Here is a 15,866-nt window from a genome sequence, read left to right on the forward strand (position 1 = left end):
ACACAGTAGTGCACTGTAGCATTTCGTTTTTATTCGGTAATAATTGTCCAATCGTTGACTAATTAGGCTCAAAACGTTCGTCTCGCAAAGTACAACCAAACTGTGCAATTAGTTTTTAATTTCGTCAACATTTAGTACTCCATGCATGTACCACAAGTTTGATGTGACGGAAAATCTTCTTTTTGCATAGTGTCAAAGTTAGAAATTTGGTGAAACTAAGCGTGGCCCAAGACACGAAAAAGTTACATTCTGTCAATGAGGTGAAAATTCCTTTGGCCCTGCAAGTGCAAACAAACACAATAGAAGCCCCTTTTTTGCCCCATGCATGTATCCAGGGTAAAAGAAAAAAGTAAAAACTAGTTTGGAGTGTAGAGGACCTAGGAAACAGTGAAAGGTAGCATGTACATGGAGATCTGGGGACCTCTGAGACAGACAATCAGAGTTTCATTCCATGTAGGACCAAGCAGCAGGCAGCTGCAGATGAACAGCAAAGGAGAGTTCTGATGAGTAGAGTGGCCACAGCCACACCCATAGGAGCAAGCAATAGCTATGTAGCCAAGCAAGCATGCTCCCTGCAGAACCCAATGAAGGAGATAAAGGGGAAGGAGATGGGTGAAAAGAAGAGAATAGAGCACCGGAATAAAAAAGATGAAGAGCGGACCCAACCCAAAGGCCAAAGCCACTGGACTCTGCCCCCATTGCATTCTATTGCCTCTTGCCCCCTCGGTCCTACGAGAACACCTGTGTAGCTCAAGATTGACCGGGTTTAAAGTGGTCAAGCAAGCTGCATGCAGACACAGATTTAGGACCCATTTGAAATCAATAAATTTCACGTAAGTTATACATAGATTTGACAGAAATCAGTTCATTTTCACTGAAAAAACATATGAAATTAGAAGAAAAAAAAAACTGCATTCTAAAGGGGGGCTTATTTTTTGCTTGCTTGTTATTTGAACATTGATTCATGGCTTCACGCAAATAAAGCTTAAGGCTTGCTAATTACATCTTATACGTGTTTCAGATAGATTACAATGCCTCATTTTCAGAAATTGAAACTTTTTTTAAACTAGCTTACTATAAGGTAGTGGAAATTGTGATTTTCAAGAACTAAACCAGTTATGTAGTTATTTTTTTATGAATTACACAATAGATATCCACAAGCGCGCACACACACGTGCTCCTTATTTTTCATTTTCACAGGGTGTATTAAGAGTTGAAATACTCGAATGTTGTCATTTGTTCCAACAATTACTAGAAAAATGTCTGCAATGATATCTGAAAGTTGTATCAATGGCTTCGTACATCACATATCAATGACTAATTTATTTTACAAACATAGTTACAGCAAGTTGAACCAAATAAACTGTGGTTTTAAATTCGCAAGGGCAAGTGTAGTATTTTGGTCTATATGGTTGACAAGAAATGATACAATTTTTGACAAAAAAATATTACACTCTTCTTTATAGATTATTTTGATGGTGAGTTGTTGGACACGGTTTTAGTCCATTTTCCAAAAGGAGACTACGACAATTGAGATTTTCCCCAAAAATGAATGGTTGTCTTCCTATAGGCTCTCAAAGCTTAGTTTGTCATTAATGCTCTTTTAGACACTTATCTTTTGTTGCTTTTTTTAGAGTTTATCCTTAGCCTGAGGCTAGAAATTTACAAGCTTCAATGATTTGGTGCAAAACTCCTGAGGACGTCAAAATTAAAAAAAAAACTATTTTCTCAAAAAATGCCTTGATATTGATTTGGCCGCAATTGGTAATATATTAGTAGTCATTGAACACTTTTCAATGTTTTGATTGAAATCCTGATATGCTCTATGTAAGGTCTTTTTTTGCAGGGCTTTAGTAGATCATCAGTTTACTTAAAAGCCCACCGAAAGAGCACACGAGAACAGTTCTGAAGCTAAAAACAAGAAAGCCGAAGCCATTAAGGCCAGCCACGCCAAACGTGGCTTCTTTTTTGTTTGTTTGTTTGTTCCTCCACTTTTAGAGAGGGGTGGCGGTAATTGTGTTGGTCCAGTTATAGTGCTTCCTGAGAGCTCGATCGCCCACCGTATGGAAGTCCCATAACATGGTCGGCTTGTACACTGATCGTCAGACACGTCTGATGAGACGAGTAATTCCGCGAAGGTGGTCGACATGCACCGTGGAAAATAAAAAGATGTTGGGCATCGGATTCGCTAAGGAGGAGGGGACAACAGCTTTACCAGACGCGCGCGCGCCTCATCAATTGATCGATGCATGTCAACTTACGACAAATATGCCAAATACTCAAAGAGTATGCATACCCCTTTGGCCTACATACCCATCCTGCAAGTATCCCCGGCGTATGATGAGACGAGACCACTGCTGCTGCTGCTTTGCCCGTTTGTCTCTTTAACCGGTTGGGCTGGTGCATGCAATGTGGTGGACACACACAACACAGACGACATGGGAGGTGAGTTGTGGAGGCAAATTGCCAATGGCATATGCATGCCTTTCCTTGCCACTCATTGCATCGCGCTTGCGCAGCCGCAGCACTCCATTGCATGGCATGGGCACTTCCACACCTGGGCTGGGGGGACGTTTGGTTGGGCACACAGTAAATTATGGGATTCCTCCTCCCTCTCAACCCAACTCAATTGCCTCATGCTGCAAAGCCTCATGCTTTGTCGGCCCCGGCCCGGCCCCCTATGGCTAAGCTAACTGCTGGAGTACTAGTAGTTACTTCCTCTCTCTTCTATCTCTAGTCACCATGATCGATAAGCCGCCTAGTTACGTGGCTGCCAGTGCCAGTGCCAGTGCTATGCTATATAGCGCCCCCGGTGTGCTCGCCTCGGCAGCGCCTTGGAAGAAGCAGCAGAGAGCAGAGATATCGTTGCGTAGAGGGAGGAGGAGTGCTCCTTCGTTCGTGTTTGGCCAAATCGAAACAACGATCCGCCAGCTGTCACTTGAGAGTGCAGAGCCGCGCGTGCTGTCGGACGGCGCCCAGCTCGATTATTTGTGGCGGCGGCAGCAGCAGCACCAGCTCCCACTCCCAAGCAGCAGTCACATACAGGCGGAAGCGAACCGGCCAATGTATTCTTCGTCGCCTGCTTGGGAGAAGAAGCGCGTGAGCAGCCAAGGGCACAAGCCACTCTTCTGCAACTGCATCTGCAGCAGGAGGATTCACAAGCCGATCATCAGCAGGCGGACGCCGCACTGATGGCGACGACGATGGCCTCGTGTTCCTCCTATTCTTCGTCCCGCGCCGCCGCTGCCCACCTCGTGCGCCTCCTGCTCGTCGCGCTTCTTCTTGCCGCCGGCTGGGCCAGGGCCACCGCGGCGAAGAACGACACGCAGAGGTTCCGGCCCGGCGACGAGCTCCGGCGGTACAGGAGGGTGCAGGCGCTGCTCAAGAGGCTCAACAAGCCGGCGCTCCGGACCATCCAGGCACGTGCGTGCACCTCTCCTCCTCTGCTCTTGCATTGGTTGCTCTCTTTGTTGTTCCGTCGCCGATCGAGGTGTCTGTGTCACTGTGTGTGCATGATTTGCAATGACGACACTGATAGTGACCTTGCTTGCTCGGTTGTCGGCGTGTGTGTCTGCACTGCAGAGCCCCGACGGCGACCTCATCGACTGCGTGGCGGCGCACCTGCAGCCGGCCTTCGACCACCCAAGGCTGCGCGCGCAGAGGCCACTGGCGGACCCGCCGGCGAGGCCCAAGGGGCACCACCACAGCCGCCGCCCCAGTAATGACACCACCGCGGATGCCGGCGTCCAGCTGTGGGCGGCCTCCGGGGAAGCGTGCCCGGAGGGGTCCGTGCCCATCAGGCGGGTCACGGAGGCGGACGTGCTCCGCGCCAGCTCCGTCAGGCGGTTCGGCAGGGCGCCCGCAAGCAGGGTGCGGCGCGACTCCGTCTCCGGCGGACACGAGGTATAGGATCATGGGAATTGGGGGCCAATAGTACTCGTAGCTGACAAGCGCTACAAGCCAGACCACAAACTAGGAGGAACGAAACGTCCAATCCCGCTTGCAGTTATTACAACAGCCTGACATCATTCAGATCGAAGCAATTGATAGGCTAGCTAACGAGTGCACCGTCGTCCCTGACGCATGCAGCACGCGGTGGGGTACGTGGCCGGCGACGAGTACTACGGCGCCAAGGCGAGCATCAACGTGTGGGCGCCGCAGGTGAGCACGGCGTCGGAGTTCAGCCTGTCGCAGATCTGGGTCATCGCGGGATCCTTCGGCAACGACCTCAACACCATCGAGGCAGGGTGGCAGGTCAGCCCGCAGCTGTACGGGGACAACGCGCCAAGGTTCTTCACCTACTGGACGGTGAGCATTTGCACTCGCTGCACGCACCTCCTCTGCTCAATTGCTCATCACCTCATGCATCTAGCATCTTGATCGAGTCTTGACTGATCTGATGACCTGCAGACGGACGCGTACCAGACCACCGGGTGCTACAACCTCCTCTGCTCCGGCTTCATCCAGACCAACAGCCGCATCGCCATGGGCGCCGCCATCTCGCCCACCTCCGCCTACAACGCCGGCCAGTTCGACATCAGCCTGCTCGTCTGGAAGGTGCGTAGGCATCTCTCAATCTCTCATCTAGTATGCGGTCCCCGCCGGTCCTAGCTCGTTCAATGGCAACTCCGTCCGTGCCTCTCCCTGCACGGGGCGCAGGCGGCAGACAGCAGCACACGCCGCACATCAGTGCACTCCAGTCCTTGCTTTAGTTTGCTTCCTCCTTTCGGCTTTTCAAGTGCGCGGCTTTTCACACACAGCACGTTAGTTTTTTTTTTATTTTTACAAATGAATATGATGAGTAGCAGTGGTGGAGCTGAATTTTCCTCGTCTTTGCTTTTTCTCTGTTTCATTCACTTCAAATTAACCTGAAATCTACTGGCTCTTTCAGGACCCGAACCACGGCAACTGGTGGCTGGAGTTCGGCTCCGGCGAGCTGGTGGGGTACTGGCCGTCGCTGCTGTTCAGCCACCTGGCGTCGCACGCGAGCATGGTGCAGTTCGGCGGCGAGGTGGTGAACACGCGCGCGTCGGGGTCCCACACGGCCACGCAGATGGGCAGCGGCCACTTCGCCGGGGAAGGCTTCGGCCGGGCCTCCTACTTCCGCAACCTGGAGGTGGTGGACTGGGACAACAGCCTCGTCCCGCTCGCCGCCGGCTTCCACGTCACCGCCGACCACCCCAACTGCTACGACATCCAGGGCGGCGTCAACGCCGTCTGGGGAAACTACTTCTACTACGGCGGGCCGGGCAGGAACGTCAGGTGCACGTAGCGGTAGCAATCCTGATCCATTCCAAGATCGTCTCGTTACTTGGTGATGATGCAGCCATGCAGGGGAGGAGGATACCAATACCTACCTTTTTGCATTTTGCTTCTCCAGACAAGTATCTTTATTGGTCTGGTTCTGGTCTTTTCTTTCTTTCTTGTTATTATTTTCTTTTCCTTCCTTCCCACCAAAGGTTAATTAATTTCTCAAAAGCGAGAATTCTGGATCATGTAGTTTTCTTCTTTTTTTTTCCTTTCTTAGTGGTCTGAAACAAAAGGGTGAAGGGTTCAGTGCCAGTTAAACGTAGTCCAGTTCATCAGGTAGCATGATCGATCGAGTTGTAATGTAAAAGCCCCCTGAACAATGTAGCCAAGGTAGCAGTATATACATGCATTTGTTTACTCCTTTTCCAGCTTACCTTGCTTGCCTCTGACTCAAAGTCTTCAGTAATCGATCATGAACAAAGAGAAACCAAAACTAGTAAGCTTGTACCGCGCTTGGACGCTAAGCAACAGAGCCTCATGCAAAGTCTTGTCGTCGTCGTTTCTAAATTCAAGCGAAAACAAATCAAGTACCTCGACCTCGAAAAGCTAGTAAAACTGTGTGCTGACATTTGAAGCTACTAGAAGCAATCAAACACCTCGGTGAAACAATATAACCGATCGCGTCAACGAGGAACATGAAACTCATGAGACGACAGAATTAGCCGGAATGCCATGCTATATATTTCTAGCTAGAATCTAGAGCTGTACAGTAACCTGCCTGTAGGGGGCCGGGGTACACTAGTACAGTAGTTTTTTCTCCTTTAGCTTCTTTTATCTCCCAAGGCATTTGTCCCTTCCTTCACGTCCAAGTTACATCCATGCATTCTGCAGTAAAGCGGAAGCATCTAATCCACCGATCCAACCATTTTTCCCAGCCTTATTACACTCACATCTCCAGGACCTGGACCACCTCACCGGTCGGTCTGCTCCCGTTGCTAGCTCCTCCTAGAATCTACAGCCACAGGTGAGAGTGAGAAGAAGGAACATGGCCGCCGGACACTGAAAGCTAGCAGATGGCAGCCACAGGCACCTTCAAGCCAAGAGTAGCGTTCGGCCAAGAAGAGAGAGAGCCGGCCACTGGGTCTTTCTTGGCCTTTTCATTCCGCTGCTACCGGGCGCAGCAGTGAGCAGCTTCAGGCCTAGGCCCCGAAACACGGTTCTGGCTGCTGCAAGAGAAAAATATTATTTCAGCTAAAAAAACACGTCGAAAAAGACGGATCAGCAACCGTTTGTCCCTTCATGTTGGGCTGTACTAGTAGCAGAGCATGTGGTCGACTCAGAGCAGGGTTCATCTAAACGGCCTAAACGGCCGATGAAACGACCACTAAACGATAAACGGTGGTAAATTGTTTTGTTTATGGGGTAAACGGAAATTAAACGGTCAAAAAACAGGAAAAACGGTCTAAACGGCATAAACAAAACGAAGATAAACAGTATTAAACGGGTTACCGTTTAAACGGCTGTTTAGGCGAACACGAAGTAAATCTAGTTCATTTATGTATGGATAAATTTATATACTTAAGTTTATTATATTTATAAATGTGTACACTTGATATGTTACATGCATAAATATCTATATTTAGTTCTTTTCACATGCAAAAATATATGTACATACCAAAATAATTGATTTTTACTCGGATAAATATGTATAAATGCTAGTATACTTGATTTTTTACTTGCACATTGAAAGCATCTAGGCCCCTTGTTGGGTTTCGGTGATTAATGACAATACAAGATTACTATGACTAATGTGTGTTTTGCAGAGGTAATTAAGTTAGGTCATGGTAATGGAGATCAATTGGGCAATCAAGGTTGTCATGCCCCTACGATGGAAATCGTTTTGATTTTCAAAGGATGGACGACAAGGTTAAGGATGACTAGTTCTAAGTGTCGATTGGAGTTAGAGTGACACTTAGGTAGTTTAGGACTTTATTTTTTCTTTGGTCGTACTATTAAGGGGGTATGGACGGGTAGCTTGACCTAGATGAGTCTAGTGAGTTAGGTGTGGTGCACACTTGTTAAAACTAGCACTAGGTAGCCTCACAACAGCCCTATGATCCTATAGAGCAAACTTCATTCACATATGTTCGAGAGTTGGAAGTGAATGGAGGGTCAAATGCTGACCGGACACTGGCTCCGGTGCGACCGGACGCTGGCCGCAGGGTCTGGTCAGTTCATTTGATCAAGAGATTGCATTCGGTGCGATCGGACGCTGGAGTGGTCAAGTGACCAGACGCTGAGAGGCAGCGTCCGGTCGACTCTAGTAAGGTTCCAGAGAAGGGAATCTGCGACCGGACGCGTCCAGTCAATACTGACCGGACCCTGGGTTCAGTGTCCGGTCGAGTACAGTAAGGTTCCAGTGAGGGTTTAATGCGACCGGACGCGTCCGATTAGTAGTGATCGGACCCTGCCAGCGTCCGGTCAACACTTTATCACTGGAATGCAGGTTGAACTGACCGGAGCGTCCGGTCAACATGACCGGAGCATCCGGTCACCCCGCAGAAGCTCATAACGGTTCATTTTTCAGGCTGCCTTATAAATAGAAGCTCCACTCATGTGTGGAGTTACTTTTGCTCATTCCAACAGCTGAGAAACACGTTTGTGAGTGCCAAGAAGAGCAAGGTCCTAGTGAGGTGATTAAAATTCGTGAATCCAAGAGAGTAGCCTCATTAGTGAATCAAGAGTAGCAAAGTGTGCATCCACCTTTCTCATTAGGCTTCGCGTGGTCAAGTGAGAGTTCGTGCTTGTTACTCTTGGTGATCACCATCACCTAAATGGCTTGGTGGTGATTGGGAGCTTGGTGATCACCCGACGGAGCTTGTGGGTGACCCAACTGAAGTTGTGAGCGGTTTTAGGTAATTCACCGCGACGGAGTGTCGAAGAATCAACCCGTAGAGAGCACTTGATCCTTGCGCGGATCAAGGGGGAGCTACACCCTTGCACGGGTGCTCCAACCAGGACTAGTGGGGAGAGGCGACTCTCCGATACCTCGGCAAAATATCGTCACGTTCCTCTCTCTCTATTTACTTTGAGCATTTACTTTGAGCAGTTCAATACTTGTCTTTACATTCATAGAATTGCCATGCTAGAGTAAGTTTGGAACATAGGTTGCAAGTCCGTTGTGCGTTAGATTAATAGAAACACTTTTCTAGGCACAAGGGGTTAATTAGGCTAACCATAGGATTTAATTATTGTAAGAAAATTTAGAATTAGCCCAATTCACCCCCCTCTTGGGCATCTTGATCCTTTCAATTGTCATCGGAGCCTCGTGCTCACATTTTTAAGCTTAACCGCTTAGAGCAAGATGTCTCACAGGGATGGACCTCCTCTTATCTTTGAGGGAGATGACTTTCCATATTGGAAAATCCGCATGGAGGCGTACTTAGAAGCTCTAGACGTTGGTATTCTTAGAGCCGCCTCACAAGGCTTCCCAAAACCTCAGGATGCTACTAACTTACAAGGCTATGAGGTTAATTATGAAAAATAGAATGCAAAGGCTTGAAACACCATCTTTAGAGGCCTTTGCAAAGATGTGTTCAGCCGCGTAAGGAACCACAAAGACATCCATGCACTATGGTCAGACGTTTGTGCGCTCCATGAGGGAACCAAGAGTGAGCGTGAGGAATGCTATCATCTTGTGATTAAAAAGCTAAATTCATTTGAGATGCTTCCCAAAGAATGTGCTAATGAGATGTATTCACGTTTAAATGTTCTTGTAGAGGAAGTCAATGGGCTTGGACTTACTTAAATGTTATAATCCGACGTTGTGAGAAAGATTTTGAGTGTCCTCCCCATTGACAAATATGGGCATATTGTGATCGTGTTACACCAAGGTGATCTTTCCACCGCTACACCGACACAAATCTTGGGAAAGATCAATGCTCATGAGATGTACATGCACATCACGCCACAAGATGGCTCATCCTCTACTAAGAAGAAAAGGAAGGACTTAGCATTCAAAACTAGCCAAGACAAGGGCAAAGCAAGACTTGAGTATGAGAGCTCAAGTGATGAAGAAGATGAAGATGAAAATCTTGCTCTCATGGTGAAGAAAGCCGCCAAGATGCTAAAGAAGCTAAACAAGAGTGGCATCAAGTTCGACAGCAAGAAGAAGAAGTTCTTTACAAGCTCTAGAAGAAAGCCAATCTCCGAAATGGATTGCTTCAATTGTGGTGAACTTGGTCATCTAGCACATCAATGCCCCAAGCCCAAGAAAGACAAGTTCAAGAATAAGAACAAGGGTAAGAAAGATGACTCAAGTAATGAAGATGAAGATGAGAAGAAGAAGAAGAACAAGCCATACAAGAAGAGAGATGGCAAAAAGAAAGACTTCCACAAGAAGAAGAAGAGTGGAAAGGCCTACATCGTCGGTGATTGGCTCATGGACATTGATTTATCTAGTGGATCATCCAATGATGATAGTGACAATGAGAAGGTGGCCACCATTGCTATGACCTTTCATCTTCACCGCCACCATCGCTATCATCCTCTACACACCTATGCCTTATGGCCAAGGGTGAACGCAAGGTAACTAAGAATGATGATAGTAGTGATGATGAGCAAGCTAGTGATGATGATAGCAATAGCGATGATGATGATTCACCATCATATGATGATCTTATCAAAATACTAAGAAAATACACTAAGATCATTAGAAAGTGTAGAGCTACAAATGAAAAGCTTGATGCTAAAAATAATTCACTCTTAGCAAAGTGTGATACATTGGAAAAGGCTAATGATGAGCTTAGAGAAACTAATGATGCTATATCATCCAAACTCAAGGAGCTCAAATCTTCTAAGAAAGAGCTTAAAAATAAACATGATAAACTTGAGTGGATGCACAATGAGCTCATCACTAGTCACAACAAGCTAAAAGATGAGTATATAACTCTTAAGATCAATCATGATACTCTTGTTATTGCTCAAGAATTTTTACCAAATGAGCCACATGATGCTACTAACCATGTTGTTAAGATTGATATAGCTACATCATGTGATGATTTAATTGATGAGAGCATTGAGCAAGGATCTAGTGGCAAAGGCAAGCAAGTGGTTGAGTGCAATGACTATGATGAATATGTCAAGCTCAAGAACACAAATGAAAAGCTCATGAAAGATCTTGAAGAAATGAAAAGCCACAACACCATTGTGCTAGAAACTCTTGATCATGACAAAGAGTTGATTCTTGAGAATGAGAAGCTCAAAGAAGAAAATAAGAAGCTCAAGGAAGAGAAGAAAGATGATGCTCTAAAGGAAGAAAATAAGAAGCTCAAGTTGGAGAAAGAGCATCTCAAGATTGGGTTGAGCAAGTTTGCTAGAGGCAAGCACATCCAAAGTGAGCTACTCATGAACACCATCATGAAGATGGATAGAAGTGGCATTGGATATGTGGCAAGTGTAGAGAAGAAGAAGGCTCAAGTTCAACAACAATAATCAAAGCCAAAGCCAAAGCCAAAGAGATGTTTTGAGTGTGGACAAGAAGGCCACTTTGCTCATGAGTGCCAAACTCCACCGCCACAACCCTTGCCCAAGCATGCTAGATCCTTTGCCTTCAATGCTCACTACATGCTTAGAAAGGACTCTAGTGGGAAGATGAAAGTCATGTTCTTAGGTCCCCCTAACAAGAATAGGCCTAAGAAGATTTGGGTGGCTAAGTCACTTGTTGAGAAGGTGAAGGGCCCTCAACAAGTTTGGATTCCTAAAGCTTGAATCTCTTGTGTGTAGGTGAACTACAAGACTGGTGGAAGTCATTGGGTTATTGATAGTGGTTGCACTCAACATATGACCGGTGATCCTCGTATGTTCACCTCACTAGATGAAGAAGTAGACGAACAAGAGAAAATAACATTTGGAGATAATTCAAAGGGCAAGGTTAAAGGATTGGGCAAAGTGGCAATATCAAATCATCATTCCATCTCCAATGTGCTATATGTTGCCACATTGAGCTTCAACTTGCTATCTGTTGGACAATTGTGTGATCTTGGCTTCCAATGCTTGTTCACCGAGAAGGAGGTTGTTGTATCCAAGGTAGACGATAATCAAGTGATATTCAATGGATTTAGATACAACAACTTATATCTAGTGGACTTCACCTCTGAAGATATAAATTTGAAGACTTGCCTATTCACCAAAACAACACTTGGGTGGCTATGGCATAGAAGACTTGCTCATGTTGGGATGAGCTCACTCAAGAAACTTATGAAGAATGATTTGGTGAGAGGGTTGAAGGATGTGAAGTTTGAAAATGACAAGCTTTGTAGTACATGTCAAGCCGGCAAGCAAGTTGCAAATACTCATCCAACCAAAGCTTTCATGTCAACCACAAGAGTGCTAGAACTCCTACACATGGATTTATTTGGACCAACAATATATAAGAGTTTAGGAGGGAATCTCTATTGTCTTGTGATTGTTGATGACTATTCAAGGTATACATGGGTATTCTTCATTCATGACAAATCCGAAGTTGCATCGTGCTTCAAGAAGTTTGCCAAGAGAGCTCAAAATGAATTTAAAGTGAAGCTTAAGAAGATAAGAAGTGACAATGGAAAAGAATTTGACAACACAAACATTGAAGCTTATTGTGATGAAGTTGGGATCAAGCATGAAGTCTCCGCAACTTATACTCCTCAACAAAATGATATAGTTGAGAGGAAGAACTAGACTTTGATCACTCTTGCAAGGATAATGTTAGATGAGTACAATACCCCCGAAGCTCTATGGGTGGAAGCAATCAACACCGCATGCTATGCATCAAACCACCTATTCCTTCAAAAGTTCCTTGACAAGACACCTTATGAGTTGCTCAATGGGAAGAAGCTGGACGTCTCCTTCTTTAGGGTGTTTGGTTGCAAATGCTACATCTACAAGAAGCGGCAATACCTAGGGAAGTTCCAAAGACGTTGTGATATTGGTTTTCTTGTTGGTTACTCATCAAAGTCCAAAGCATATAGAGTATTTAATCATACCACCGACTTGGTTGAAGAAACATATGATGTAGAATTTGATGAATCTAACGGCTTCCAAGGAGCACATGAGAATCTTGATGATGTAGGTGATGAACCATTGAGGGAGGTTATGAAGAACATTCCAGTTGGAGACATCAAGCCAAAAGATGATGAAGATGATGTACAAGTCATTGATCAACCTTCTTCATCAAGTGTGCCACAAGATGATGAAAAAGATGAGAGAGTAGAAAATGAAGATACTCATAGCTCTCATGAGCAAATGGTGGTACAAGCACAAGATGTTGATGCTCCACAACATCCTCCTCAAATGGTCAATAGAAGAAATACACCTCTCCCACAAGATCATCCACAATATCTCATCATAGGGAATCCATCAAAGGGTGTAATGACTCGATCTCAAAAACTTGCTTCATTTATTGCTCATCACTCTTTTGTCTCTTGCTATGAGTCTACCAAGGTAGAAGAAGCTCTTAAAGATCCGGATTGAATCAATGCCATGCATGAAGAGTTGAATAACTTCACTCGTAATGAAGTTTGGACTCTTGAAGAGTGACCAAAAGGTGCAAGAGTCATTGGAACAAAGTGGGTGTTCCGCAACAAGCAAGATGATCAAGGTGTTGTTGTGAGGAACAAGGCAAGACTAGTTGCAAAGGGGTTCTCCCAAGTTGAAGGTTTGGATTTTGGAGAGATCTTTGCACCGGTTGCAAGATTAGAAGCCATCCGTATCCTACTTGCATATGCATCACATCATGAAATGAAACTATATCAAATGGATGTGAAAAGTGCATTTTTAAATGGCTTTATTAATGAACTAGTCTATGTTGATCAACGTCCCAGGTTTGAAGACCCTAGATATCCTAATCATGTTTATAGGTTTTCCAAGACACTATATGGGCTTAAGCACGCCCCAAGAGCTTGGTATGAGCGCCTTCGGGACTTCCTCATTGACAAGGGCTTCACCATTGGGAAGGTCGACACCACACTATTCACCAAGAAGCTTGATGGGCATATCTTCATTTGTCAAGTATATGTTGATGATATCATCTTTGGATCATCAAATGAAGACTCATGCAAAGAATTTGGTGAATTGATGTCGAAGGAGTTCGAGATGTCCATGATTGGTGAGCTTACATTCTTTCTTGGTTTTCAAGTCAAGCAAATGAAAGAAGGCATCTTCATCTCTCAAGAGAAATACACAAAAGATCTTCTCAAGAGATTCAAGATGGATGAATGTAAGCCAATCTAGACACCAATGCCTACCAATGGACATCTCGACCTAGATGAGGGAGGTAACCCGGTTGATCAAACTCTCTACCGTTCTATGATTGGTAGCTTGTTATATTTAACCACATCTAGGCCCGACATCATGTTTAGTGTGTATATGTGTGCTAGATTTTAAACTAATCCTAAGGAAACACATTTAATTACCGTAAAAAGAATCCTTAGGTACCTTAAGCACACACCAAGCATTGACCTTTGGTATCCCAAAGGAGCTATATTTGAATTAATCGGCTATTCCGATTCGGATTACGCCGGTTGCAAAGTTGATAGAAAGAGCACATCCGGAGGGTGCCATTTGCTTGGTAGATCACTTGTGTCTTGGTCCTCTAAGAAACAAAATAGTGCGGCTTTGTCCACCGCTGAAGCGGAATACATTGCCGAGGGTGCTTGTTGTGCACAAATTTTATACATGAAATAAACTTTGCTAGACTATGGTGTAGTTCTAGAAAAGGTACCTCTTTTGTGCGATAATGAAAGTACGGTAAAACTTGCAAATAATCCGGTTCAACACTCTCGCACCATGCACAAAGATATCCGCCATCACTTTCTAAGAGATTATGTTGCTAAAAATGATATATCACTAGAAGGTGTAAGAACCGAAGATCAATTAGCGGATATCTTCACTAAACCGCTAGATGAGGCTACATTTTGTATATTGCGGAATGAGCTCAATGTACTTGATTTTAGTAACTTCACTAAAAATTGAGCTTGTGTTGTCCCTTGCATTCATTGTAATATACAACATGTTTAATTTTTGGTAATGCATATAGGGCTTGTCTAACATGGTTAAGATAACGCCGAAAAGCGTGTGAAGAAGCTTAACCTTGGATCAAACTTGACAAGCAACTAGATTTACTTACAAAGTATTGCATATGCATGGATATTGTTTTGTCGTTTTGTTCTATTTGCCCTCTTTGTGCCCATTTTCTTAAAAAGAATTATAGTCTAAGGCAAAATATTTTGAAAAATATGAGGGTTTGAGAGAGGTGACTCACATCAGTCCTGATTGATGTTTATTTGGATCTTATTCTTGTTGGGACTTGATTGGGAACAGGCAGCGCGAAGGAACATTGAAGATTTGCTGGAAAAGGGTGACCGAACGCTGTCCGGTCAGTTCACAGGAGGTGAACAGAAGCTGAAGGAGTGACCGGACTCTGCGTTTGAGCGTCCGGTCAGGAAGGATTCCAGCGTCTGGTCGATCTACATGGAGTTCAAGGCAACTGACCGGACCCTGCCTGCATCCGGTCATGGACCACCGTACGCGTTCGGTCGTGATTCCACAAGAATTGGACCTCTCTAGAATCGACCGGACGCTGGGTGGTAGCGTCCGGTCGCTACCACCGGAGTGTCCAGTCAGTGGATCTCGTGCGGCATCAGATCTCTTCTCACGTTTCCTTATCTGTTGCGTTGGGGAACATTTTTAACTGAATCACCGCGTTGCTCTAGATCCATCCCGTCGACTTCCTTAACCCTAGCCGCCGCAAGTCCCAAATCGCCGAAGAGCTTGCCATGCTCGCCTTTGCCCACGTCACTGTCTCCACCGTCGCTTCCCACGCCTCCTCCCGTGTTGCGCCGAGCGCCTGACCTTGCAGCCGCATCTGCTCCACCTCGCTGTGTCGCCATGCCTCCATGAGCTCCTGCACTGCCGCCTCTTCCAGTGCTGGTGCGTGCTCCCGTCCTCGCCGACAGCTATCAGCGTCTCCCTGAGCCATTGCTCTCCTTTGGTCGACTGTGTTTTTGGTAAGGCAATGCCCTTAACCACATTATTTTGTCTGTAACCTAGATCGATTTCATAACACTGATTTCAAATCACATCCAGGGCTGTCAATTCATTTACCGCTCAAAACCCTAACCCTAGCCGGTTCCGAGGTTTCCCCCGCGTGACACAACTCTTCTTTTCTCGAATCACCGGTTCGTCAGGTAGAAAGCCCGTCGCCTCAATTTCATACCTACATTGCTTGCTTCCTAGGGTTTTTGCATCTATTAGATATATCGTATTTACTTGTATATCCATCTATTCCATCGTGCAGCGAGTCGATGTCGTTGAGGTGACAGGTGTAGTTGTCAGTTAACTCGAAGCCAAGCTTGCGAGTACGGATCGAGGCCAAGCCTCGAAAGTGTCAGTGGACAGTTGATCTTGACAGCGGCAGTTTTTCTCTTGTCAGATTAGATGGCTCGCACCAATAATGTTGGTGGTGGTCCAGGAGATGACGATCGGAGGCCCTCGCCTTGCTTGCCCGTAGGAACCAAAGGCAAGGCGACGAAGCAGGTTACATCTAAGAAGCGCAAGTACCCCAACGTAGAGACAGC

General features: G+C 45.7%; 1 protein-coding gene and 1 pseudogene across 1 annotated transcript; one reads left to right on the top strand and one right to left on the bottom strand.

The window, feature by feature from the left end:
• The first annotated feature begins 2,844 nt into the window (after window positions 1-2,844).
• LOC136449993 (protein neprosin-like) lies at window positions 2,845-5,757 on the top strand. The gene is made up of 5 exons (XM_066450246.1): window positions 2,845-3,419; window positions 3,583-3,903; window positions 4,090-4,308; window positions 4,411-4,557; window positions 4,892-5,757. Exons 1-5 carry the CDS (start codon window positions 3,192-3,194, stop codon window positions 5,270-5,272), a joined length of 1,296 nt encoding a protein of 431 aa, XP_066306343.1. The 5' UTR covers window positions 2,845-3,191; the 3' UTR covers window positions 5,273-5,757.
• Window positions 5,758-6,077: 320 nt separating this feature from the next.
• The window catches only part of LOC136449994 (arginine-specific demethylase JMJ20-like), a 52,008-nt pseudogene continuing 42,219 nt past the window's right edge, over window positions 6,078-15,866 (bottom strand).

This window comes from Miscanthus floridulus, chromosome 5 (genome assembly GCF_019320115.1).
Source record: "Miscanthus floridulus cultivar M001 chromosome 5, ASM1932011v1, whole genome shotgun sequence".
NCBI lineage: Eukaryota > Viridiplantae > Streptophyta > Magnoliopsida > Poales > Poaceae > Miscanthus > Miscanthus floridulus.